Source organism: Bufo bufo, chromosome 5 (assembly GCF_905171765.1).
Source record: "Bufo bufo chromosome 5, aBufBuf1.1, whole genome shotgun sequence".
Taxonomy (NCBI): Eukaryota; Metazoa; Chordata; class Amphibia; order Anura; family Bufonidae; genus Bufo; species Bufo bufo.
This window is the reverse complement of record NC_053393.1, coordinates 260,047,198-260,073,082: the sequence shown is the minus strand read 5'-3', so window position 1 is coordinate 260,073,082 and position 25,885 is coordinate 260,047,198. Positions and strand designations below refer to the sequence as shown.

The 25,885-nt window shown below is 42.7% G+C and overlaps 1 protein-coding gene across 1 annotated transcript in view; it reads left to right on the top strand.

Moving 5' to 3' along the window:
- Nucleotides 1-24,830, top strand: part of SPATA48 (spermatogenesis associated 48) — a 63,029-nt gene extending 38,199 nt beyond the window's left edge. Inside the window, exons 5-9 of the mRNA XM_040432530.1 lie at nt 131-198; nt 799-840; nt 6,261-6,368; nt 9,455-9,562; nt 24,336-24,830. Of these exons, the coding sequence (XP_040288464.1) occupies nt 131-198; nt 799-840; nt 6,261-6,368; nt 9,455-9,562; nt 24,336-24,456 (447 nt within the window). The 3' untranslated portion in view covers nt 24,457-24,830. The remainder of the gene's footprint in view (nt 1-130; nt 199-798; nt 841-6,260; nt 6,369-9,454; nt 9,563-24,335) is intronic.
- The last annotated feature ends 1,055 nt before the right edge of the window (nt 24,831-25,885 follow it).

Below are 25,885 nucleotides of genomic sequence, written 5' to 3'. Positions count from 1 at the left end.
CAGGGGTGCCGTGTGTGATATTGATGACCTATTCTGAGTTATTTGTTAGAATGCTGAATGTAGGTGGTCATTTTAATTCAGTTTTACATTTCATTTACACAGTCCTTCCTGTTTTTAACAACCTTTTCAGGTAGCTGGTGGAATGTGGGACCGATTTCAAACAAGAATGTTCCATGGGGATAAAAAACCTCTTGCCTTGTAAGTATTAAAGGGGCTTTCTGGGTCTGTACCTAAAATGGCTCTTTCAGCTAACCTGTGGAGAGGAATCAATTTTAGCAGTACTTACCCTTCCATCACTGCGCCGATTCCGCATTCGTGGCTGGGATCATGTGATTGCCTCACTGCCCGCTTTCTTCCTGTTCAGTTGCATCTGCATTATGGGGACATATGAGGGAGAGCCTGCAGCCATTTCATCAGTCACATGATCCCAGCCCGGATCAAGAAAAGTAAGTGCTGCTTAGGTTAGCTGAAAGACCTAATTTAGGTACAGGCCAGAAGAATACCTTTAAATGTGCTTGTTATTGGACAAACATTAAAATTTAATTACTGCTTTTTCAGAATACATCAATACATGTGTATTTGGTGGTGGTTTTATTATCTGTTGGTGCAGTGAATTATTTTATTCTTCATACTGTGTGAACCCTAGTCTACTACATAACCTTATAACTTTATACAGAAACCAGTCCCTTGTAAATACTAAATTCTCTGTTGTGTGTACTTATTAATCAATATATTTTCAAGGTTTAATTTACTGCCCCATTGTTTTACTAATTTCATCTCTAATGTTCTCTCATCCAGTATATCTCCCTATCCTCGTATGGACCACATCCCAGGCTATTGGTAAGCATGATCTTTCTTCATATAAACCAACAAGACCAAAAGCAATCAAGAGGATGGGTTCCCATGAGCATTTTTATTTCTTTTGTTTTGCAATATTATAGGAGCAGAATAACAAAAATAATGGTAGCAGCTATTCCATCAAGTGACTGAAATGAACAGCGCCCCATGATAATGAGATCCATCTCATTTCTGTTAGAAAACCTAGCATGTTACTGGACAAAAAATGCGGCATCCTGTACTACTTTGTCTGGTCTGGCATTTAGAATGGAATTTGCAAAGGCCTCCAATGCAGATGTGAATATACCCTTATCAAAACAAGTGCAAACGAACAGTCGATCAGTTTACCTTAGCAACCAATCAGGGTTTGCTTTTCATTTTCAAAGGGCATCTGAAAAATAAGAGCTATTATCTCACTGGTTATTATTTCGCATTGTATCTAGCGGAATATTGGAGGACACAATTGAAATTAAAAGTGTTTTCCAGGAGTACAGACACAGGTACTCCTTCAGCACTCATTAAAATCAATCCCTTATTGAGTGCCGATAAAAAAAAAACAATACAGTGTAACAGTCCAAAAAACACACTTTTCGGACAAAGTGAATCATAGCATAAAGTTAATGTCTGAAATGTGTAAGCAGCTTTTTGGACTGTTACACTATGCTTTTTTTCAATTGGCAATCAATAAGGGATTGATTTTAACATGAGTGTCGGAGGAATATCTGTCTGCAGTGCTACTTTGGCTATGGTCAATACGGTGGATTTCTTTGCTCCAGAGCATGATTTACATTGGGACAAGTGCAGTGTGTTGAGCAACACACATACACTATGCTACTTTATTTGTTTTGGACATTCTCCAGGAGTAAAGTATTAGTGGCCTTTCCTAATGATCAGGTAGCCATCAATATCAGATCAATAGGGTCGCACACCATTCAGCCAACTTAAAGGTCCCCTTCACTGTTTACTAGCTCTGGACATTTTGTGGTGGCCAGGCTTGGTGCTTGATAATGCAGCTCAGTCCAATATAAAGGGAATCTGTCAGCTCTGAAACACCCCCAAACTAGAGTAAGCAGTGTACAGTTGTGGCCAAAAGTTTTGAGAATGACACAAATATTTGTTTTCACAAAGTTTGCTGCTAAACTGCTTTTAGATCTTTGTTTCAGTTGTTTCTGTGATGTAGTGAAATATAATTACACGCACTTCATACGTTTCAAAGGCTTTTATCGACAATTACATGACATTTATGCAAAGAGTCAGTATTTGCAGTGTTGGCCCATCTTTTTCAGGACCTCTGCAATTCGACTGGGCATGCTCTCAATCAACTTCTGGGCCAATTCCTGACTGATAGCAACCCATTCTTTCATAATCAAATCTTGTAGTTTGTCAGAATTAGGCTCCATTCACACGTCCGCAATGTGTTTTGCGGATACACGGAGTCACGGATCCGCAAAACACGGAAAGCGGCAATGTGCGTTCCGCATTTTGCGGAGTCGCACATTGCCGACATAATAGAATATGCCTGTTCTTGTCCGCAATTGCGGACAAGAATACGACATGTTCTATTTTTTTGCGGAAACGGAAGCACGGATGCGGAAGTGCGGATCTGCAAATGTGGATGCGGACAGCACATTCCGTCCCCATAGAGAATGAATGGGTCCGCACCCTTTCCGCAAAATTGCGGAAAGGATGCGGACACATTTTGCGGACGTGTGAATGGAGCCTTAGTGGGTTTTTGTTTGTCCACCCGCCTCTTGAGGATTGACCACAAGTTCTCAATGGGATTAAGATCTGGGGAGTTTCCAGGCCATGGACCCAAAATGTCAGCGTTTTGGTCCCCGAGCCACTTAGTTTTCACTTTTGCCTTATGGCACGGTGCTCCATCGTGCTGGAAAATGCATTGTTCTTCACCAAACTGTTGTTGGGTTGTTGGAAGAAGTTGCTGTTGGAGGGTGTTTTGGTACCATTCTTTATTCATGGCTGTGTTTTTGGGCAAAATTTTGAGTGAGCCCACTCCCTTGGATGAGAAGCAACCCCACACATGAATGGTCTCAGGATGCTTTACTGTTGGCATGACACAGGACTGATGGTAGCGCTCACCTTTTCTTCTCCAGACAAGCCTTTTTCCAGATGCTCCAAACAATCGGAAAGATGCTTCATCGGAGAATATGACTTTGCCCCAGTCCTCAGCAGTCCATTCACCATACTTTCTGCAGAAGATCAATCTGTCCCTGATGGGTTTTTTTGGAGAGAAGTGGCTTCTTTGCTGCCCTTCTTGACACCAGGCCATCTTCCAAAAGTCTTCGCCTCACTGTGCGTGCAGATGCGCTCACACCTGCCTGCTGCCATTCCTGAGCAAGCTCTGCACTGGTGGCACTCCGATCCCGCAGCTGAATCCACTTTAGGAGACGATCCTGGCGCTTGCTGGACTTTCTTGGACGCACTGAAGCTTTCTTACAAGAATTGAACCTCTTTCCTTGATGATCCTATAAATTGTTGATTGAGGTGCAATCTTAGTAGCCACAATATCCTTGCCTGTGAAGCCATTTTTATGCAACGCAATGATGGCTGCACGCGTTTCTTTGCAGGTCACCATGGTTAACAATGGAAGAACAATGATTTCAAGCATCACCCTCCTTTTAACATGTCAAGTCTGCCATTTTAACCCAATCAGCCTGACATAATGATCTCCAGCCTTGTGCTCGTCAACATTCTCACCTGAGTTAACAAGACGATCACTGAAATGATCTCAGCAGGTCCTTTAATGACAGCAATGAAATGCAGTGGAAAGTTTTTTTTGGGATTAAGTTAATTTTCATGGCAAAGAAGGACTATGCAATTCATCTGATCACTCTTCATAACATTATGGAGTATATGCAAATTGCTATTATAAAAACTTAAGCAGCAACTTTTCCAATTTCCAATATTTATGTAATTCTCTAAACTTTTGGCCACGACTGTATAGTATGAGATGCTGAGTCGGTTGTGTAATTTTTATCTTCATACTTGCATTCCGATGCTGTGTTTGGACAAACCAGCAGCAAAATGCACTGGAGAGGACTCCTGAGCTCACGCACACTGCTTACTCTTGTTTGGAGGGTGTTTTGGAGCTGCCAGATTCCCTTTATGTTAAAGGATAACTGTCACATTTAGACCCTAATTTCAATTTTCATATATGTAGTTAGTAATAACATGATATTCCAGAATCAGTTACTATTAGACTGACTTACCCCATATTTAATAAGATTCAGCCCTTAGCAAACAGTCTGTATAAAACTGCAATTTCACTATTCAGTTAAGATGGCCGCCACTGCCCTCACCCTGAGGCTAATCCCGCCTGCCCTCACTAGCCAGTAACAATAGCCCCCCAAAAGTGTCAGTAACCAGAGCTCTCCCCCCTAAAGGGTTAATCTCCTGCAGCACAAAGGGGTCCTCTTACCACATGTTGCTTTCATTTATACACTGAGCAGATGGCATCTCCCTTCCCTGTTGTGCGCTGGTTCAAGTCTGCAGAGAGAAGGAGCGTCTGCCAAGCGCAGGGACAGGGAGAGGTGCACACAGCCCAGGCACTGTTATCAGCTGCTGGGGAGGACCTGGCTTTAATCATTTACTTACAGCCCCTGGCTGTCAGTTATGTGAGCCTACACGCTGTGTGCTCCGTCTATCTGTTTAGACGACCATGCCTAGCAACCCTATTTTAAGCACAGGTAAAAGTAGGCAGTACAGGGGACAAAAATGTGGAATTAAGGGGTAATTGAATACACAGTGAAAAGTTGAAATAGGGCCACCAAGGAGATATTAATCACCACAATCCAATACTCCAAAAAAATAAAAAATATGACAGTTATCCTTTAATCATATTGAGTTGCAATACCAGGCAAAGCCACTACACAGTGTACAGAACTGTACCAGGTAAACAATGAAGGGAGTGCAGCTCTTGCTGACAAATGCATTTTCCATGATGAAGTCTGATCAGCTTTGTTCTATGAATAAGTAATTAATTCTGTTTATATTAGACATATTTTACTAAATGAGGTGGCCTACATAATTTGTAGAGACTTTGAGATTCACCCTAGAATTAATAGGTATTTGCTTCCTATAACTCCAAAACTTTAGTTTATTTCACTCTTTCCTTCGTTCATTAATGTTTTATCTAATGCTTATAAAATGTTCTATGATACAAGCTTAAAGTACTGGATTTGGCAGTAAGAATCATTTTTTTTGTGATGTTAACCAAGCTGCATAAGTAATGTGTCTGCTTTAGGCCTCATGCAAACGACCGCTGTTTTGGTCCGCATCCGAGCCGCAGTATTTGCGGCTTGGATACGGACGCATTCAATTCAATGGGGCCGCAAAAGATGCGGACTGCACTCCATGTGCTGTCCGCATCTATTGCTCCGTTCCGTGGTCCGCAAAAAAAATATAACCTGTCCCATTCTTTTCTGTATTGCGGACAAGAATAGGCAGTTATATTAATGGCTGTCCGCGCCATTACGCAAATTACCGAACGCACGCGGACGCCATCCATGTTTTGCGGATCCGCAATTTACGGACAGCAAAACACACACCGGTCGTGTGCATGTAGCCTTATTCTGTGGATCGTTACGATCACAATACCAAATATGAACATTTTAACATTTTTTATGTTTTACTACTATCATTCAGTGAGATATATATATATATATATATATATATATATATATATATGACACAGCGAGGGGTTGTGTCTGGCAAGGCAGGTATTTTCCTCCCAGCATGTGCAGCTGGGGTGGTTTCCAGCCAGGTGAGGTCAAATACCGGACTGGCATTTAAGTGCCGGTCCGGGTTTTGGCAGCACCTGGCTGTCCTTAAATAGGCAGCTGGGCTCAGCAGAGATGTCTCTGTTTTTGGGATCTGAGGCTTTGTGCCGTGCTAGAGGGCTGAGAGCCGCATGCTGGGGAAACAGGCCTCCTAAAGCCTGCTGTGGACTACTGGAGGCAGAACTGCCAGCAAGGTGACTTGTGTTATATGAACTTTCCATTGTGTGTGAAGTAACACCAAGACTGCAAAGTTGCGTGCTGTTTTGTGAAATTGCCTCAAGTGTGAATAAACAGTGACGTTTTGAGTTAAAAACTTGAATTTTGCCTCTGCACTCCGGCCGCTTACCCTATCTACCAGAGCGAAACCCCACTATATATATATATATATATATATATATATATATATATATATATATATATATATAAAATCCCCCTTTATTATCTTTGGGGTGGAGTGATGGGAAAAAAATGCTGTCATTTTTTGCATCCTTTTACATCATTCACCAATAATCACACAACTTTTTTTAAACAATCTTTTATACCAAATTAATATCAATGTATCACAATGATGCAAGGTTTAAATTTAAGAATGGATGCATTCAATACTCTTTGCTTTTATCCACACAGTGGCTTTACTGGTTCTACAAACTCAGAAGATATAGATAATCCAAATTCAAGCTTCATACCGTTCACGAAAATGCGAACTGTACAACCACAGTACACAAACACGGCACAGTATGTAATATCTTAAGTTTTCTGTCTGATATTGAATTTACAATTTTGGAATATGACTGTCTACAAAAATATGTCAGTAATTCACAATGCACATTAGAGGTATATGCTGGGAGGATTTTTCATCATATATCTCTGATGGATGCCACTGTAGACTCCAGTGTTGCAGGATGCCTCTGTATGGAATAGAGCAGTCTACTGAATTATTCCATACAGCTGGGGGAGGGGGGGGGGATAAACCGATGCATACCGGCCCATCTGAGGCTAAAAGGACACACTTTTGGCCTCTGTTGGGTAAATGGGGCCAATGGATACTATATAATTGATATTCGAGCTGGGAGTTTTCTCAACGCTTATGGCAAGACGACACTGCAAATGAAGTGTTACTGTAGCCTTAAACACCAACAAATTCAGTTGAAAGAAATGTAAGTAACTGTAAATATGGTAATTGTACAGGGAATATATGGAATACCGAATTACATGGGACAATTTAGCAGGTGATTGTTGGGAAGGAAGCGTTCCTTCCTGGGAAGCACCTGTTCGTCACTGGAGGACACCACTGCATTTACATGCAGCAATCTCCTCCACAGTACATTATTTATGGTGCATGCGCCATGCATACTGAATCTAAGTCACAAACAGGATTTTTTTTATGGTGTAGGCTACAGACCGAAGAAAAAAATTGTTTTTGCGGAATGTCTGTAAATCTACGGACGTTGGCAAACCTGGTATGGGGTGCAGCGACCACTAATGCCATCACTTGTCCCCATACATAATCATTGTTTGCCTGCAGTAGAGGATGTTTAGACTGCATAATCTGCTTCTGGCAAACAAGGATATAGGTGAGTACATGAAAGATGCTCGTTCATCGTGTAATCGGCGGCACCTTACACCACCAGATAATTGCCAACGATTGTTCCTATGAATGCTTGTTAGCGATTATCTGGCTGATTCTCGGCCTGTGTAAAGGGCCCTTTAGACAGAATCTGATTCTACTATCAATATTATAATAAATAATTAAAGGGGTTGTCTCATGAGGACTCTTTATATTAAATTATATATACAGTCTTGATCAAAAGTTTAAGACCACTTGAAAAATGGCAAATCATATTTAGCATGGCTGGATCTTAACAAGGTTCCAAGTAGAGCTTCAACATGCAACAAGAAATGGGAGTGAGACAAAACATTTTTTGAGCATTCAATTTAATGAAAACAACGAATAAACTGAAACAGGCTGTTTTTCAGCTCATCAAAAGTTTAGAACCACATGCCTTTAAAAGGCCAAATCTGTGCAAAGATGTGGATTCATTGTCATTTTCTGTCAGGTAGTCACACGTTGTGATGGCAAAGGCAAAAAAACTCTCCCTTTTTAAACGTGGTCAGGTTGTTGAACTGCATAAGCAGGGTCTCTCACAGCGCGCCATCGCTGCTGAGGTGGGACGCAGTAAGACTCATTTCTTAAATGATCCTGAGGGTTATGGAACAAAAAAGTCAAGTGGAAGACCCAAAAAAATTTCATCAGCACTGAGCCGGAGGATCCAATTGGCTGTCCGTCAAGACACTGGACGATTCTCGACCGAAATTAAGGCCCTTACTGGTGCTGACTGCAGCCCCATAACCTTCAAACGGCATCTGAGACTGAAGGGCTTCAAAAACAAAAAACGTCTTCAAAGACCTCGTCTCCTTGAACGCCACAGAACTGCTTGTTTGGACTTTGCAAGAGAGCACCAAACATGGGACATTCAAAGGTGGAAGAAAGTTTTATTCTCTGATGAGAAAAAATGTAACCTTGATGGTTTCCAACGTTACTGGCATGACAAGCAGATCCCACCTGAGATGTTTTCTACGCGCCACAGTGGAGGGGGCGCCATAATGGTCTGGGGTGCTTTTTCCTTCAGTGGAACAATGGAGCTTCAGGAAGTGCAGGGGCGTCAAACGGCCGCTGGCTATGTCCAGATGTTGCAGAGATCATTCCTCATGACTGAGGGCCCTCGTCTGTGTGGTAACGACTGGGTTTTTCAACAGGACAATGCTAAAGTACACAATGCCCGCAGGACAAGGGACTTCTTCCAGGAGAATAACATCACTCTTTTGGCCCATCCTGCGTGTTCCCCTGATCTAAATCCAATTGAGAACCTTTGGGGATGGATGGCAAAGGAAGTTTACAAAAATGGACAACAGTTCCAGACAGTAGATGGCCTTCGTGCTTCGTCTTCACCACTTGGAGAAATGCTCCCACTCACCTCATGGAAACACTTGCATCAAGCATGCCGAAACGAATTTTTGAAGTGATAAACAATAACGGCGGAGCTACTCATTACTGAGTTCATGTTTGGAAGTTGGATTTCTGTTTTGGGGGGGTTTCGTTTTTTTTTGGAGGTGTGGTCCTGAACTTTTGATCAGCTGAAAAACAGCCTGTTTCAGTTTATTTGTTGTTTTCATTAAATTAAATGCTCAAAAAATGTTTTGCCTCACTCCCATTTCTTCTTGTTGCATGTTGAAGCTCTACTTGGAACCTTGTTAAGATCCAGCGATGCTAAATATGATTTTTTGCCATTTTTCAAGTGGTCTTAAACTTTTGATCAGGAATGTGTGTGTGTGTGTGTGTGTGTGTGTGTGTATATATGTGTATATATATATATATATATATATATATATACATATTACAGTAATGCAGGGATGCTTCAAGGATAAAATAAAAAAGCCAGTTGATGAGAATTCAGCTAGAATAGAAAAGTATGTTCTAAAGCTCGACAGGTATGTGTGTCTCATATATATATATATATATATATATATATATATATATATATGAGACACACATACCTGTCGAGCTTTAGAACATACTTTTCTATTCTAGCTGAATTCTCATCAACTGGCTTTTTTATTTTATCCTTGATGCATCCCTGCATTACTGTAATTGTGCACACCCAGTTTATTGCTGCTAATATTTCTTGTTTAATGAACATTATGGATGCATATGAAGCAAAATAATCTTTAGATTAATGTATTTACTTCTTTTTTTCTACTACTTTGAGATTAATGATATCTCATTGTCCTTGGCAATCTAATTGTCATTTGCTTTTTTTTAGTACTCCAAACATCCCTGGATACACTGGCAGGGTTCATTGGATAGCTATCCACCCAGCACATTCTAATGTTCCATCATACTTGTCATCTCCAGACACAAGAGTCAATAGGTAGGTGTGGGCTGAATTTCTGAATTCCTATTCTATTATATAAGCTGTTAATAAATAAATGTTGCTTAGGCTACTTTCACACCAGTGTTTTTCTGGATCCGTCATGGATCAGCAAAAACGCTTCTGTTCTGATAATACAACCGCCTGCATTCGTTATGAACGATCCAGTTGTATTATCTTTAACATAGCTAAGACAGATCTGTCATGAAATCCACTGAAAGTCAATGGGGAATGGATACGTTTTCTATTTTGTCAGAGAAAATGGATCCGTCCCCATTGACTTACATTGTGAGTCAGGACGGATCCGTCTTTCTCCGCACCACATCGCGGACAGAAAAACACTGCTTGCAGCGTTATTCTGTCCGCGATGGGGACCCAACCAAATGGAACGGAACCAAATGGAACAGCTCTACAGACAGAATAAGGGCATCCAGAGCACTACAATCATAGCATTACATACAGAGGATCAACATTACGACATTAACATTGTCCTTGTGCCCTACAAATATATAGTAGGACTGTCTATACATTGGGCTTGATTTATCACAGATCAGCATTTTACACCGGTCTGTGGTAACCCTGTGCTCTGCCAGAGGTTGCGCCTAATTTATGATGAGACATACGCCTTAGGCTTTGAAAGTCCGTGCACCTGAACTGAAATCAGTTTTTCTACACCAGAAGACTAGCATAAAAGAAGACTCCATCCTCTCCTCACCCATGCTACTCCACTTTTCGAGAAAAATGCAAATGCGGCAGAGAAATGCCACTTGCGCAGGTGGTATTTAAAAAGTCACAATAAGTGTGTGCGTTTTTTGGTTTCTTAACGCCAGAAAAATAATGATAAATTATTTGTAAGTTTGAAGCATATCCTGTAAAATTCAAAACTAAAACAATAACCTAAACTGAAACCACTGCCTGATATATTTGTATATGAGGAAGATGAGGGGATGCAACAGCTAACGGGTGGTGCTTCGGGGAGAGTCGTAGAAGGCATCCCATTTAGCCCAACAGAAAAACAGACTTTAAAAACAGATGAACTTCATTGTTGTTGTTTTTTTAAACCCCAACCCGTGCAGTGCCCTTATCATATATTATGCCCTCACAATGCCCTCAGTACAAATAATGCCCCCCTTTGTGCCCCAATATCTATAATAGACCCCCCCCTTAATGCCCCACACATATGGCCCTCTTAGTATCCCCAGTATCTTTAATGGCCCCATACTGCTCCCAATATAGATAACGCTGCACATTAGTGTCCCCATAATAAATAAATGATGCCTCTCACCAGTACACTCAGCATAGATTATAAAAAAAACAGCACCACAAGAACACTGTTGGAGTCCTGATGCTCATTACCAGAGGTCGCAAAAATGCATGTACAAGAGTCATAGACGCCTGTTCAGGATGTTTAACTCTCTGAAAAAAGTCTAAGGCATACCAATACGCTTTAGACTTTTTCCCCTTCATTCAGCAGCACAGGGCGCACTGTGAACGGCACAGGTAGCAAAGTGATGCTGCCTGTGCCTGAAATAACCAAAAGCAAAGCTCCATACAGTAAGGAGCTTTGCTATTGGTTAGTTTGAGCGGGCGCCGGAGCTATACAGCGCCCTGCAGCAGGGAAGGCCGATGGAAGCTGAAAGGAGGAGGGGCCAGCTCCTGAGTCCCGATGTATGAGGAGAGCAGGGTGTCACGATCAGTGTGGGGGGAAAACTTCACACTGAACACAGGAGGGAAGGGGAACAGTAACTGGGCCTGGAAACTAGGAAAGAAACGGGTCACCTCCTAGATAACCCTAATCCGTGCCCTGACTACCTATCAATATGAATAGACCCTGAAGGTAGGAATATTCATATGCAGGATACCAAAGCCCTGATTTCCCTATAAGGCCCTGGAATAAGTATAGGACCAGAGACAACCCATTCCTCCCCAGATGGACGAATGGAAGTCTCGGTCTCAGGCCCAGATAGAACAACAGGGAAAATGACAAATACAAACAAACGCGACACTTAACTTCTGTAGAGATGGAAGAATAGGAACACCAGAGACGACATCACACCAGCTCAGCCAAACCCAAATGAAGCTATCTACCGCATAGTCAGGTGGGGTCAGACTATAAAGGGCAACCTCCTGGACAACCCTAATCCGGGTAGTCAACCTCTACAATGAATGGCTGAGACACGTCCAGTTGCACCAGAATAGGGGCTGAAGCAAAACATTCCTTCACAGCAGAAAAGGCTTGTAATGCCAGCTCAGACCAAACAGAGAAATCGAACCCCTTCCTAGTCATTCTGTTAAAGGTTTAACCACAGTAGAATAGTTCAAGATGAATTTACGGTAGTAGTTGGTGAATCCCAAAAAACGCATAAGTGCTTTCAATTTTCGGGTCGATCCCAGTCCAACACCTCATGGACTTTCTCGGGATCCATACGAAAACCTGAGGATGAGAGCAGGTAACTCAGGAATTGCACTTCCTGAACAGCAAAAACACATTTTTCCATCTTCGCATACAATTTATTCTCTCTTAGGAGCTGTAACACCTGTCTCACATGATCCTTATGAGTCTCTATGTCTGAAGAATAAATTAGTATGTCACCCAGATATACAACAACAAATCTTCCCACCAGATGATGAAAGATGTCATTGATAAAGTGTTGAAAAACCGCTGGAGAATTGGTTAACCCAAAAGGCATGACCAGATTCTCAAAATGACCATTCGCCAAGCTCTCGGTGATATACTCTCGCATAGCCTTTCTTTCGGGCTCCGAAAGACTATACAACCGAGATTTTGGAAGTTTAGCTCCAGAAATAAGATTGACAGGACAATCATACTCCAGATGCAGGGGTAACTCCTGGTTACCACTCTCAGAAAACACATCAGAAAATTCGGAAATGAACGAGGATACAGTTTTAGTGGTGACCACAGAGAAAGATACATTGAGACAGTTGTCCATGCAAAAATCACTCCAATTGAGAATCTGTCTTGCTTGCCAGTCGATGGTAGGGTTATGTTTGCTTAACCATGGCAAACCCAAAACCATCGGAGCAGGCAGACCCTCCAACACATAAAATGAAACAGATTCCGGATGGAAATCACCCACTCTTAAATGGATGTCATTTACCACCTGCGACAGGCATTTTTGGGTAAGAGGTGCAGAATCAATTGCAAACACAGAAATGCTTTTCTCTAGTGCACTAGTAGTCAACCCATGAATACAAACAAACTGTCCATCAATCAGTTTAACCCCAGCCCCACTGCCAATAAATACCTCCATTTCCACAGTTTTAGACTCTAGCGCCACCTCAGCAGACAGGAGAAATCGGGTACTACCAGTAAATGACAAAAGTAAGTTTTCTTGCTCCCCACCCACACCACCAATAGTAATTTGGGGATTAAGCATTTTTCTTTTGTTTACACCTTGACGCCAAATGTACGGACAAATATTTATGAAATGTCCCTTTTTTCCCACAACAAAAACAGACTCCCTTCATATGACCAGAGCTCTTACCAGCAGTCCCAGGAGTAGCTCCCCCCAACTGCATAGGCTCCTCATAAGGTGTAACCACAAGTGTCTCTTTACCATAAGTGTCAAAGAAAGCCGCCACCTTATATGACAGTGCGTCCTGATGGTGAGGACCCTTAGATCTCCCCCTCAGGCGTCTATCCAGACGTACAACAAGGGATGTAGCAGCTTCCAGTGACTCAGGTTTTTCATGAAAGGCCAACACGTCCTGCAGCCTCTCAGATAGACCCTGACAGAACTGGCTTCGGAGAGCAGGATCATTCCACTCCGTATCTGTAGCCCATCTCCTAAATTCAGAGCAATAGATTTCCGTGGAACACTCTCCCTGCCGTAAACCACGTAACTTGGTCTCAGCCTGAGAGATCCGATCCGGGTCATCATAAATAAGACCCAAGGCTCTAAAAAATTAATCTACCGACTGGAGAGGCGGTCATCCGGTCAGCAGAGAAAAAGCCCAAGACTGTGCATCATCCTTAAAGGGAACCTGTCACCTGAATTTTGTGTATCGAGCTGAGGACATGGGTTGCTAGATGGCCGCTAGCACATCCGCAATACCCAGTCCCCATAGCTCTGTGTGCTTTTATTGTGTAAAAAAAATGATTTGATACATATGCAAATTACCCTGAGATGAGTCAGAGCTTGAAAATATGACTCTTCTCTGGTCACACAAGTAAGATATGACTCTTATGTTAATTTGCATATGTATCAAATCATTTTTTTACACAATAAAAGCACACAGAGCTATGGGGACTGGGTATTGCAGATGTGCTAGCGGCCATCTAGCAGCCCATGTCCTCAGCTCTATACCCAAAATCCCGGTGACAGCTTCCCTTTAAGTAAGGAAATGATCATACCCACACGTTGACACTCATTCCCTGTGGACGCAGCTTAAAGTACAACTTACACGATTCCCTGAACCAAATGAAATTGTCACTACCCCCAGAAAATCCGGGAGGGCGACCTTATGTTCAGGGCAGGCCTGGTACCCACCATCGGAATCAGCCGCCTGTGGTCTCCGAATCCGTTAGACTGTCGCACGGAGGTCAGCTACCTCCAATGACCGTCTCTGCAGATGTTCGACCACTGCAGACATAGGATCCATAGCTGCACTGACCTGAACGAAATGGTGGTTTTTAAGGCGGTAGATAATGTCACGATCAGAGTGGGGGGGAAACTTCACACTGAACACAGGAGGGAAGGGGAACAGTAACTGGGCCTGGAAACTAGGAAAGAAACAGGTCACCTCCTAGATGACCCTAATCCGGGCCCTGACTACCTATCAATATGAATAGACCCTGAAGGTAGGAATATTCATATGCAGGATACCTAAGCCCTGATTTCCCTATAAGGCACTGGAATAAGTTAAGGACCAGAGACAACCCATTCCTCCCCAGATGGACGAATGGAAGTCTCTGTCTCAGGCCCAGATACAACAACAGGGAAAATGACAAATACAAACAAACGCGACACTTAACTTCTGGATGGAAGAATAGGAACACCAGAGACGACCTCACACCAGCTCAGCCAAACCCAAATGAAGCCATCTACCGCATAGTCAGGTGGGGTCAGACTAGAAAGGGTAGAAGTGATGACCACTGAGCAACAGCTGAGAAAAGGGAAGTGGTCATTAACCCTATCAACACTGAATCAAGAGAAATCAAGGAGGCTGTTAGATTCCTCCACGCTCATACCAGTCACCTGAGAGACCGTGACACAGGGGCAGCGCTGCGTCGGCAAACATGGCATGGAAATTAAGAATAATGGAGTGCTGGACAACTGCAGGGGAGCCCGGACATACAATATCTCACAAAAGGGAGTACACCCCTCACATTTTTGTAGATATTTTGTCCTCATGCACACGGCCGTTGTTTTGGTCCGCATCGGCGGCTCGGATGCGGACCCATTCACTTCAATGGGGCAGCAAAGATGCGGACAGCACTCCGTTTGCTGTCCGCATCCGGTGCTCTGTTCCGTGCCCCCCCCCCCCCAAAAAAAATATAACATGTCCTATTCTTGTCCGCGCTTTGCGGACAAGAATAGACATTTATATTAAAGGCTGCCCGTGCCGTTCCGCCATTAATGTCTAAACCGCTGGCAGCAAAAGTGATTACACTCCTAAGTGAAAATAGCCAAATTGTTTCCAATTAGCCATTTTCCGACCCTGGTGTCACGTGGCTCATTAGTGTTACAAGGTCTAAGGTGTGAATGGGGAGCAGGTGTGTTAAATTTGCCAACACTCTGAAACTGAGCTTCATACAGCGGTTTAACAAAACAGTTTCACTCAGAACAGGCCTCGCCACGGTCGACCAAAGAAGTTTTGTGCACGTGCTCAGCGTCATATCCAGAGGTTGTCTATTCAAAATAGAAATATGAGTGCATTGCTGCAGAGGTTAAAGGGGTGGAGGAGTCAGCCTGACAGTGCTCAGACCATACGCCCACACTGCATCAAATTGTTCTGCATGGCTGTTGTCCCAGAAGGAAGCCTCTTCTAAAGATGATGCACAAGAAATCCCGCAAACAGTTTGCTGAAAACAAGCAGACTAAGAACATGGATTAATGGAACCAGGTCCTGTGGTCTGATGAGACCAAGATAAACTTATTTGGTTCAGATGGTGTCAAGCGTGTGTGGCAGCAACCAGGTGAGGAGTTCAAAGACAAGTATGTTTGAATGCCAACATGTACTGTGAAATACTGAAGCAGAGCATGACCCCTCCCTTTGGAAACTGAGCTGCAAGGCAGTATTCCAACATGATAACGACCCCAAACACGCCTCCAAAACGACCACTGCCTTGCTAAAGAAACTGTGGGTAAAGGTACCGGAGTGGCCAAGCATGTCTCCAAACCTAAACGCTATTGAGCATCTTTGGGGAATCCTCAAATGGAAGGTAGAGGAGCGCAAGGTCTCTTACATCCACCAGCTCTGTGATGTCGTCATGGAGGATTGAAAGATGATTCCAGTGGCAACCTATAAAGCTCTAGTGAAATCCATGCCCAAGAGACACTTTGGGCACAATTTGGCCATTTTCACTTAGGGGTGTACTCAATTTTGTTGCCAGCGGTTTAGACATTAATGGCTGTGTTGAGTTATTTTGAGGGCACACCAAATTTACACTGTTATACAAGCTGTACACTGACTATTTTCCATTATATCAAAGTGTCATATCATCAGTGTTGTCCCATAAAACAAAGTAACATAGTTTATAATGCCGAAAAAAAAGACATCTGTCCATATAGTTCAGCCTGTTATCCTGCAAGTTGATCCAGAGGAAGGCAAAAAAAAAAAACAAGGTAGAAGCCAATTTCCCCTACTTTAGGGGAAAAAATCCTTCTCGACTCGAATCAGGCAATCCAAATAACTCCCTGGATCAACGACCCCTCTCTAGTAACTATAACATGTAATATTATTACACTCAAGAAATAATTCTAGGCCCCTCTTGAACCCTTTTAGTGAATTCACCATCACCACCTCCTCAGGCAGAGAGTTCCATAGTCTCACTGCTCTTACTGTAATTTAGGATGCTATTAAAAATATCCCATTTTGTGGCTGTATTTTTTATTTTTGGGGACTTTGTCCCAGTTAGTTAGGCCTATGGCCTCTCTTAGTTGGCCAAAATTTGCTTTTTTTAAGTTTGGTATTTAAGTCCTTCCTTAAGAAACACTTGAATGACAATTGGAAGGTTATTACTTTATAGTCACTATTTCCCAGGTGTCCCCCAACCTGCACATCTGTTGTTTTGTCAGGTCTATTGGTTAATTCTAAGTCCAGTATGGCTGTCCCTCTAGTCTGGTCTTGAACCAGTTGGGAAAGGTAATTGTCTTTGGTTATTGCCAAGAACCTGTTTTCTTTTTGAGATGTACAGGTTTCACTTTCCCAGTCTATATCTGGGTAGTTGACGACCTCATTATCATTTTCCGCCTCGTCTATTTCGTTTAGAAGTATATTTTCTATGGACTCTAGTATTGTCACGAATACAGGGGAGGGGAGGGACACAGAACTAGCTCTCAAGGCTAGGGAGAGGGAAAAGGTCACCTCCTAGGAAACGCCTAAACCTGGCCCTGACTCCTGTCAGTATATATAGACCCTGAAGGTGGGAAAATACATACGCCGGAACCTAGACCTTAGGAGCCCTGAAATGCCCTATGTAGTGGCAGGGAATGAGACAACTGGTTCCTTCCCAGGTGAACAAACCAGCGTCTCCCTGAGACTTGGTAACAACAAGCAAAGGGGAACAACCAAATACAAAAAGCAGTACAACTTATCTTATAGAAAATGGATGAGCAGGAACACAGGTAAGGTCCATACACCAACTCTTTCAAATCCAAGCAGAGAATATCAACCGCATGGTATGCAGTGTGAGACCAAACTAAATAGGGAATGCAGTAATGACCACGGGCTGCACCTGACCAGAAGTGTGGTCATTACCAAATCACAACACTGAGAATCAAGAGACTGTCAGTTAACCTCACGTGCAGTCAGTATCTCCGATCTTCTAACCTCTGTCACAGAAGGTCCCGTGACAGGTATATAACTTTAACTTTAAATCAGCGCTCATCTCTTTATTGGGGTATCTTACTCTCAGCTCCGGTAATAGCAGGCGTCACGCACCTGCGCCGCCTAGTGGGAGGAGCATGCGCGTGACGTCAGTGAGAGAGCGCCTCCCGCACTGCTTGTTACTGGAGCTGAGAGTAAGGTACCCTAGTAAAGAGATGAGCGCTGATTTAAAGTTACGGATTACAATTCATAAATGTATACTCCTCTGAGCGGCGGGGCCCTGTATATTCTAACTGAGACCGTGAAAACTCAGATCCGATGGTATATTCTAACCCCCAGGCAAGAATATACCATCGGATCTGAGTATACCCGGCGTATAAGACGACCCCTCCGACTTTTGAAAATAATTTCTAGTGTTAGAAAGTCGTCTTATACGCTGGAAAATACGGTAAGTTTATCAAGTTCAACCAAAGTCGATCAAGTTCAACCAATCTGTCAACCCGATCCGTGATGTGTCGAACTCGAGCGCCAGGAAGACAACAAACCGTTCGACGATCCCAGTCTTTGTGACAGATCGCCCTATCTGTACCCCTAATAATTAAGTCTCCCACTACCAGCACCTGTCTGGCCTGCCCTGCTCTCCTGGTCCCCTGCTTACTGGAGCTGACATTTCCCTGACTGGCAGCGGAAGTGTCCGGCTGCAGCAGTGCTCTCCCTGAACTGACATCCCCCTCATCTGCCATCCTTGCAAACTTGTTGGTGTATGTCAGATCAGGGCTAGCCTCCCTGGCACTCTTTCCTCTACCCCGCTTTCTAACTGTTATCCAGCTATCTACCTCACTATCCTGAGCCTCCATGCTACCACCCTCCTCCGCATCTACCCCATAGGGTGCTTGCTCAGTGAGCAGCAGACTCTTTTCCAAATTGTCAACATTTCTCAATGTTGAAACTCGCCCGGTTAGATTTATGATGTGCGATTCCAAACGGGCAATTTGCTCACATTTTGAACAAAGATATACCGGTACACCCTCAAACGGCTGTTCCAGGACTGCATACTTTAGACAAGATGTGCACTGGACTGCGCTGTCAATAATGGAACACATACTAAATGGGGATTACACAAGAAAAGAGACAGAAAAAATACAATACTGTGCAGTGATAAGCAACTGACTTACTGTAGCCCCCTCCTAAAGTCCCTAAATCTCAAGTCACTTAATGTAAAGTCACACACTTAATACAAACACACACTTGAAATCAAACATGCGAACGCTCAAACTCGCGTTGTTTGTCTGCTTGTATAGTACAGCTCCTAAACAGCTTCAAACCAGACAGCTTTTTTTTCCTCTAGATTCAAAGATATATTGAAATATTTACTAAAATGTGAGGGGTGTACTCACTTTTGCGAGATACTGTACAGTCTGACCTGCACCACAAGGTGAAAGTGCAGCAATGTATCCATATGTGTAATGTATGTAGTACAGTGTGTAATCTACACACTGCACTACATACATCTCAGACTGCACCACATACATCACACACTGATGTATGTAGTGCAGGGTGTAGTAAATGCACAGCAGGCTAATATAGCCTAGTAAGTACATGGAAGATCCACCATATTGCACTGGACTTTATCACTTCGCCATAATTGCTTGATGTTATTGATGCCATACTGTGGCATTCATCACCATAGAGTTCCATTGTAAAAATAAAAAAATACGCATCGCATCCGCGCGGAATACTCTCCTGTGTGAAAGTAGGCCCCGTTCACACCACCACTATTTATTTCTGTTGTTCCGCTCCGTTAGATGAGCAGAACAATGAAAGTAATGGATGTGTTGGATTTTTGTCATATGTTTAACGTATAAAAAAAAGCCTGTATGTTAACAGACACCTCAGACAGATGCCATACTGTGGCATCCATCACCATGGAGTTCCATTATAGAAAAAAAAACATATCCTAATGTATACTTTTTCTTTGCAGAATGGGAAATTGTAGTGTACCACATCTTTCCATCTTGCAGAGTCCAGAAAAAAAAAATATTTGTACAATGGAACTCTATGGTGACGGATGCCACAGTATGGCATCAGTTTGAGACGTCCATTATACTATAAGTTTTTTCATGTACACTAAACGTGTGACTGAAACATGATGTGAACCCAGCCTAACTGACAAGAACAGAGCTGAACAGACTCCACTGACTATGATGGGATCTGTTCTGTTTGGGATCCTGTCTTTTTACCAGACAAAAAAGTCCTGCATGCAAAGATTTTTTATCCAGTCTTTTTGACAAAATCTGTGATGGAGGCTCCAAATGCAGCCTCCAACACAAATGAGAACAAGTGCAGGCTTTGTATTATGTATTTAAAATGACTTCAACTTTCGTACTCCTCTTTGGCTAAAAATACTCCTCACAAATGGTAAGAGGAGTATTTTTACTCTTCCGGAAAAAATATAGCATGACATCACTTAATCATGCTGGGAGTGTCAGGTCCCTCTGCGGAGCAAATGTTCCAGCGAGTATCTGTGCTGAGGTGAGTATCTGGCCATTAAAACAGCCACATATAAAACATGTCCTGTTTTATGACAGCCGCTATTCACAGGCCATTAAAAAAAATGGCCAAGTGAATAGCCCCATAGTGAATAATAGTTCTAAAAAAGGTCATTTTCAACTGTCATGTAAATGTACCCTTACATCAAAAAACTAGTGTTAATACACTGATGAATCAGTAGTTTTGTCTGCTGACAGCACACATATCTACGCACGTATGTATTTGGACATATGCACATAAACTGAACATACACTGCCCCTATTTATTCACACACATACTCACAAGTTTTACTACAGTCCCACCTCTTTGGGTCATCATCATCAGCGGGGCAAAACGCTGTGCGCTTATGAACTGCATGATGAGTGTAAGCACTATATGTACTAGCCATGTGAATGGGCAGTGTTATACAGTACTGTAAAAGTCAGAAAATATGCTTTGTTGATAGCTGTATCAACAATTAAAGGGAACCTGTCAGCAACAGCATGGCGCCCAAACCGACCCCATCATAACTTATTGACAGAGTCCATGATTCTAATTAACTAGGTCTAACTAAAGGGCTACCACATTTTAGAGAAAACATAGGTTTAACATTATATCAAGTCCAGTGCTGCGCTCAGGAAGAAGTATTCACTCGCTCAGCACATTATAATTGACAGATCTCCCCAAATTTGTGTTTACAGACATGCTTGTCAATTATAGTGGATGCTTGTCACCAAACCTGGCACATAACACTGGACACAAACCAGTGTTTAACACTTTCTGGACCTCCGCCGTCTTTGTAATAGTCCAGATAGCATCCACTCGTGGGCGCCATAAGAGCTGGGTTTCTGCTGTTTTACACAGAGGTCCGGGCCTAATGTTTGCAATCGTCAGTAATGATGATCGAGGACATTTAACACCTCAGAAGCCGTGGTCAAATGTGACCACAGCAACTCCATCCTACAGGAGTTTAGTCGTCTCTCGGGGTATAAGGTCAACACCCATAAAACTGAGGCCCTCCCTCTTAATCTTTCTCAGACGGCCCTGAGCTCTCTCAAGGTTAACTTTCCTTTCCATTGGAAGACGGATTCACTGCGATATTTGGGGGTTGACCTCACTCCCTGATATCAAGAGCTTTACAAAGCTAATTTCCCACGTATATATGCCGAGATTAGGGGTCTTCTAGATAGGTGGCACCCTTTCTCACTCTCTCTCATGGGGCGTATTGCTGCGACTAAAATGACGATCTTGCCCAAGCTTCTGTACCTTTTTGAGACCTTACCGATTAAAGTCCCCCTTAAAGACCTGAGATCCACTCAATCCCACCTCCTTAGATTCATATGGGCGGGAAGGTGGCACAGAATCCCAAGGTTGGTTCTCCTATCTAGTAGACACCCGGGCGGTCTAGGGGTTCCGGATCTGTCTAAATATTACTGGGCGGCCCAGCTACGCTCTGTCACAGCCTGGGCTTCCTTGCACCCTTATTCTGTCTGGATGCAGGTAGAAAGACTCTGGCTGGCTCCTGTACATCTTAACTCCATGCTATGGTCCAGACCTGACAGGACTCAGCCAGCCAAGGATCTCCTAGGGCCCATGGCTTGTACCAGACGCATCTGGCAGCAGTGCAGTAGCAAATTCCCTCTGGAGTCCATTCACTCCGCTATGACCTCCTTCTTATATCACCCCATGCTCCCTGCTAGTCTTATCACGTCCACAACGAGACCATGGTTTCAGCGGGGGGGTGTTTCGGTTCGCCGATATTGTGGACCCTTCACTAGGGTCCTTATGCCGTTTACTACCCTGCAGGCCAAATATGATCTTCCCCCCTCCTCCAACTTCTTTTATATCCAGATTAGGTACTTTGCCCACTCCATCTTTTCAGGGGTCACAGTTTCCCTCCCGACTCCCTTTGAACGCCTTTGCAGGGAAGGGGTACATGCGAAAGGTCTAATTTCTGAGATTTACTCCATATTGCTGACTCCTTTCCCTGATCGGGTTCAAAAGCATTCCTTCATGGTGCGGTGGGAGGAATATCTGGGGAGGGCCTTGCTGGACTCACTTTGGCACCTTATATGGAGGAGGGCAGCGAAATCATCTATGTCGGTACTTCATCAGGAGAACCAATATAAAATCTTAATGTACTGGTACCACACTCCTGACCTCCTCCATAGAATGAATCCAGTAGTCCCGGGTGATTGTTGGAGATGTGGCTTACATAGGGGTACATTGCCTCACATTTTTTGGGACTGTCCCAAGATATGCCCCTACTGGACTGAAGTAGGCACCCTCCTGAGTGATGTCTTTGGAATTGAAATCCGACCGGAACCTGTGTCCTTCCCCCTCAATGTGGTCCCCATACAAGTTAAAAAACATGCACTCAAGCTGCTGCTACTGATACTAACAGCAGCTCGTTGTCTAGTCTCCCGAGCCTGGAAAAGCCCCGAACCACCACGGGTCTCTGATTTGTATGCCAGGGTGATGGAGGTCCGAACAATGGAGTACTCCACTGCTATGTTTCAGGACAAAATGGCACTCTTCAATGCCATATGGGATAATTACTGGGCCACTAGGCAACCTTGGCGATCTAGTGTGAAAGGAATGTTCCCTTCCCCTTCCCCCTCCCCCTCCCCCTCCCCTTTTTTATGTCTTTGTCTATGTCATTTGTCTTGTCTGTTGGGTTGGGTATTATTGGCTGAGAAGCTCTGGGCCTTCGGGTCTTTAAGGCTTTCCCGCTTCTACCTGATGTCTCTTTGTTTAGGATACATTGCACAGTAGTCCTTCTTCGGACTGGTTACAGATAGACACAGTCTCAGTTAGTTCATGTTAATGCTTTATTTTTATTCGGTCTTCCATTCTTCATCACTGACTATTAGCAAGTGTTACATATGCCCATCCAATATGTATGTGATGTATTTTGTGTATTATCCTTACTTTGTACTTCTGTGCATTATTCTACTGTAAAAGTGTATTTACGTTTCTGTTTTACACCATAATAAATATACAATTATAAAAGAAAATGTGACCACAGCAGCTGGGAGTGTTAAAACCAGGAGCCGCGCATTCCATGTCCCAGGCCACCTTCCCCTGGTTCAGATCGTTGAAGGTGGCCAACATTAGTAATAGACCTAAGTCTGTACAAGGCTTCCAGGCTTACGAGTATATTCCAATGCAGGCCTGCAGGTGGCAGCACTGTATTGGAATATACTGAATTCAGTATTCTGTAATAGATGGATACAGAATACAAGATGCAATCTAATTATGGCATGTTATAGTCACCTAGGGTGACTTAAAAAAAAGATCAAAAGTTTTATAAAATATAAAAATTCTAATCACGCCTTTCCTTAGAATTAAAATAAATTTAAAAAATATCACATACGCCGATTGGGCTAACAGAAAAAAAAATGTTAATGACTGATCGCCATTTTTTCATCACTTCACCACCCCAAAAAAATTGAACAAGTGATTAAAAAGTCATACACACTCCAAAATAGTATCAATAAAAACTACAGATCATTCCGCAAAAAAATTAGCCCTTACACAGCTCCATAAACATAACTATTACTGATGAAAAGAAAAAAATTTTTTCCCAAAGTTAAAATTTTTTCATCATTTAAACACAAGAAAAACAATATAAATGTGGTATTGCCGTAATCGTACACACCTGCAGAATAATGGTAACTGTTCAGTTTTATTATAAGGAACATCGTAAAAACAAAACGAACAAAACTGTTTTGGAATTGCATTTTTTTCCAATTCTACCCCATTTGGATTTTATTTCCAGCTCCCCACTACATTGTATGCAATAGTACCTAAATGGTGCCATTAAAAAATACAACTTGTCCTGCAAATACCAAGCACTCATATGGCTCTGTGTACAGAAAAGTAAAAAAGTTATGGCTCCAGGAATGCAGGGAGTGAAAAACAAAAATGGAATATCGCAGGGCCCTGAAAGTTTTTTTTTTCTAAAAAGAACAAACACTGTACAACATAATTCATTAGGATTATGAGACTGGTCATACTGTTATGCTGTTAATGGCTAGAGCTGAATGATATTGATCACAGGTTCCTTTTAGGTACAAATTATTAGTTCTGCAGCAAGAAAATTACTCAGAACAACCATATATCATACCATTTTGTAGTATTTTTTTGTGTTCACCCTTAATTGCTGTAGCCTGGAAAATGAAAAGAAGTTGATATAAGAGTTTAAAATCTTCTTTGTTTCTGTCTCCAGATCTTTTCCAGGAAGTAGAATTGGGACTGCTTTTAAACACCAAGGACCTCTTTCCAGAATGGTTACCACTGTGTCACCGTGTAATCCTTTCAACCAGGTGGAGAAAGAAAATGTTCAGTAAAATACTGGATTAACTGAACAATGGCCACATACCTAATATCTGGTGGGGAGCTGGTGAAATTTGTGAAAAATAAAGATAAAAAAAAATTGTAACCAGCCATACACCAGCTAAACAAGGATGGAAAATGAGAAAAACACTACCTACTTGTCTATTCTAAAGACTAGTGGGGTAATTTATCAAACTGATGTAAAGTAGAACTGGCTTAGTTGCCCATAACAACAAATCAGATCCCACCTTTCATTTTCTAAAGGAGCAGTCAAAAATTAAAGGTTGAATCAGATTCATTGCTATGGGTACTTTACACCAGTTTAATAAATAAATATATTTTCCTTATCATAACCAATCATAAGGTTATATGGACACCCTTGGGGGCATTTCTTTTTTATCATTACATTCTACTCATTTTGGGCTGTCTTTATTAAACATTTTTAATAGTTTTTCCTCAACAGCTTTCACTTTCATTGTATCCTGCAGACTGTTGCTTTCTGCTTCACAAAGAATCTATCATAGATGCTATGACAACTCTATTTGTAGCCCTTATCTGTACAAAGCGTATGTACAATGATCAGTGAACAATGGTACATGCAGTGCACTAAGTACAACGCTTAAGTGTAAATTAAGCCACTGAAGGAAGGGATCGTGCCTCTGTGAATCTCATATAGTTAGTCCGCCAATGTCCACACTCATGTTTCAGTGGGACCTTAATAATATACTACTGCCTGGGGATCACATCCTCATGAGTTGCAGACCTGTGGTAGCTATATGCTGACAAGACCAACAGACCTTAATCCCTGCCTGACACACTGGTAGCACTAAGGATGCCTAATGTGCTGACCAGTAGTAAAGAAATTGCCTACTCGACGCGTTTCCACGTGGCTGAGACCCCACGCTTCATGAGGAGCAGAACTACAGTAGGTGGCTAAAAATGTCGATTTGTCCGCCACTGATAATGTGTAGGACGCCCCAGCCCCGGCACTGTGATGGCCGTGTATTGACGGCTGAATGCCGGGTAATTATAGTTTTAGCCCCACCCCCGAGGAAGCGCGCCGCAACTCACAGTGACTGAGGAGTAAGGGAGTGTGATGAACACGCCCCCCCAGATGTCAGAGTGACAGGTACTGCATAGAATCTTGGGGAGAGGCAGCGCTGCGAGTTAAAGGGGGAACCTATCGGCGACCAGGTAAATATAAAATATGAGATTGCCTCATTTAACCCATTAGGACTTCCTGTTTGCAATGTAAAAATCCAAAAGGCTTCCTTGGGGAGTAGAATCATATCAATGTCACCTCCCCAAGTGGGTTTCTTAATCTGCTCAATGCCTTGGAACTTAATAACTGCAGTATTGGCCTCGTGGTGATCGCATACGTGGAGCGCCACCATTGTCTCTCTATTATTCCTGATATCAGAGAGATGTTCCCCAATTCTTCTA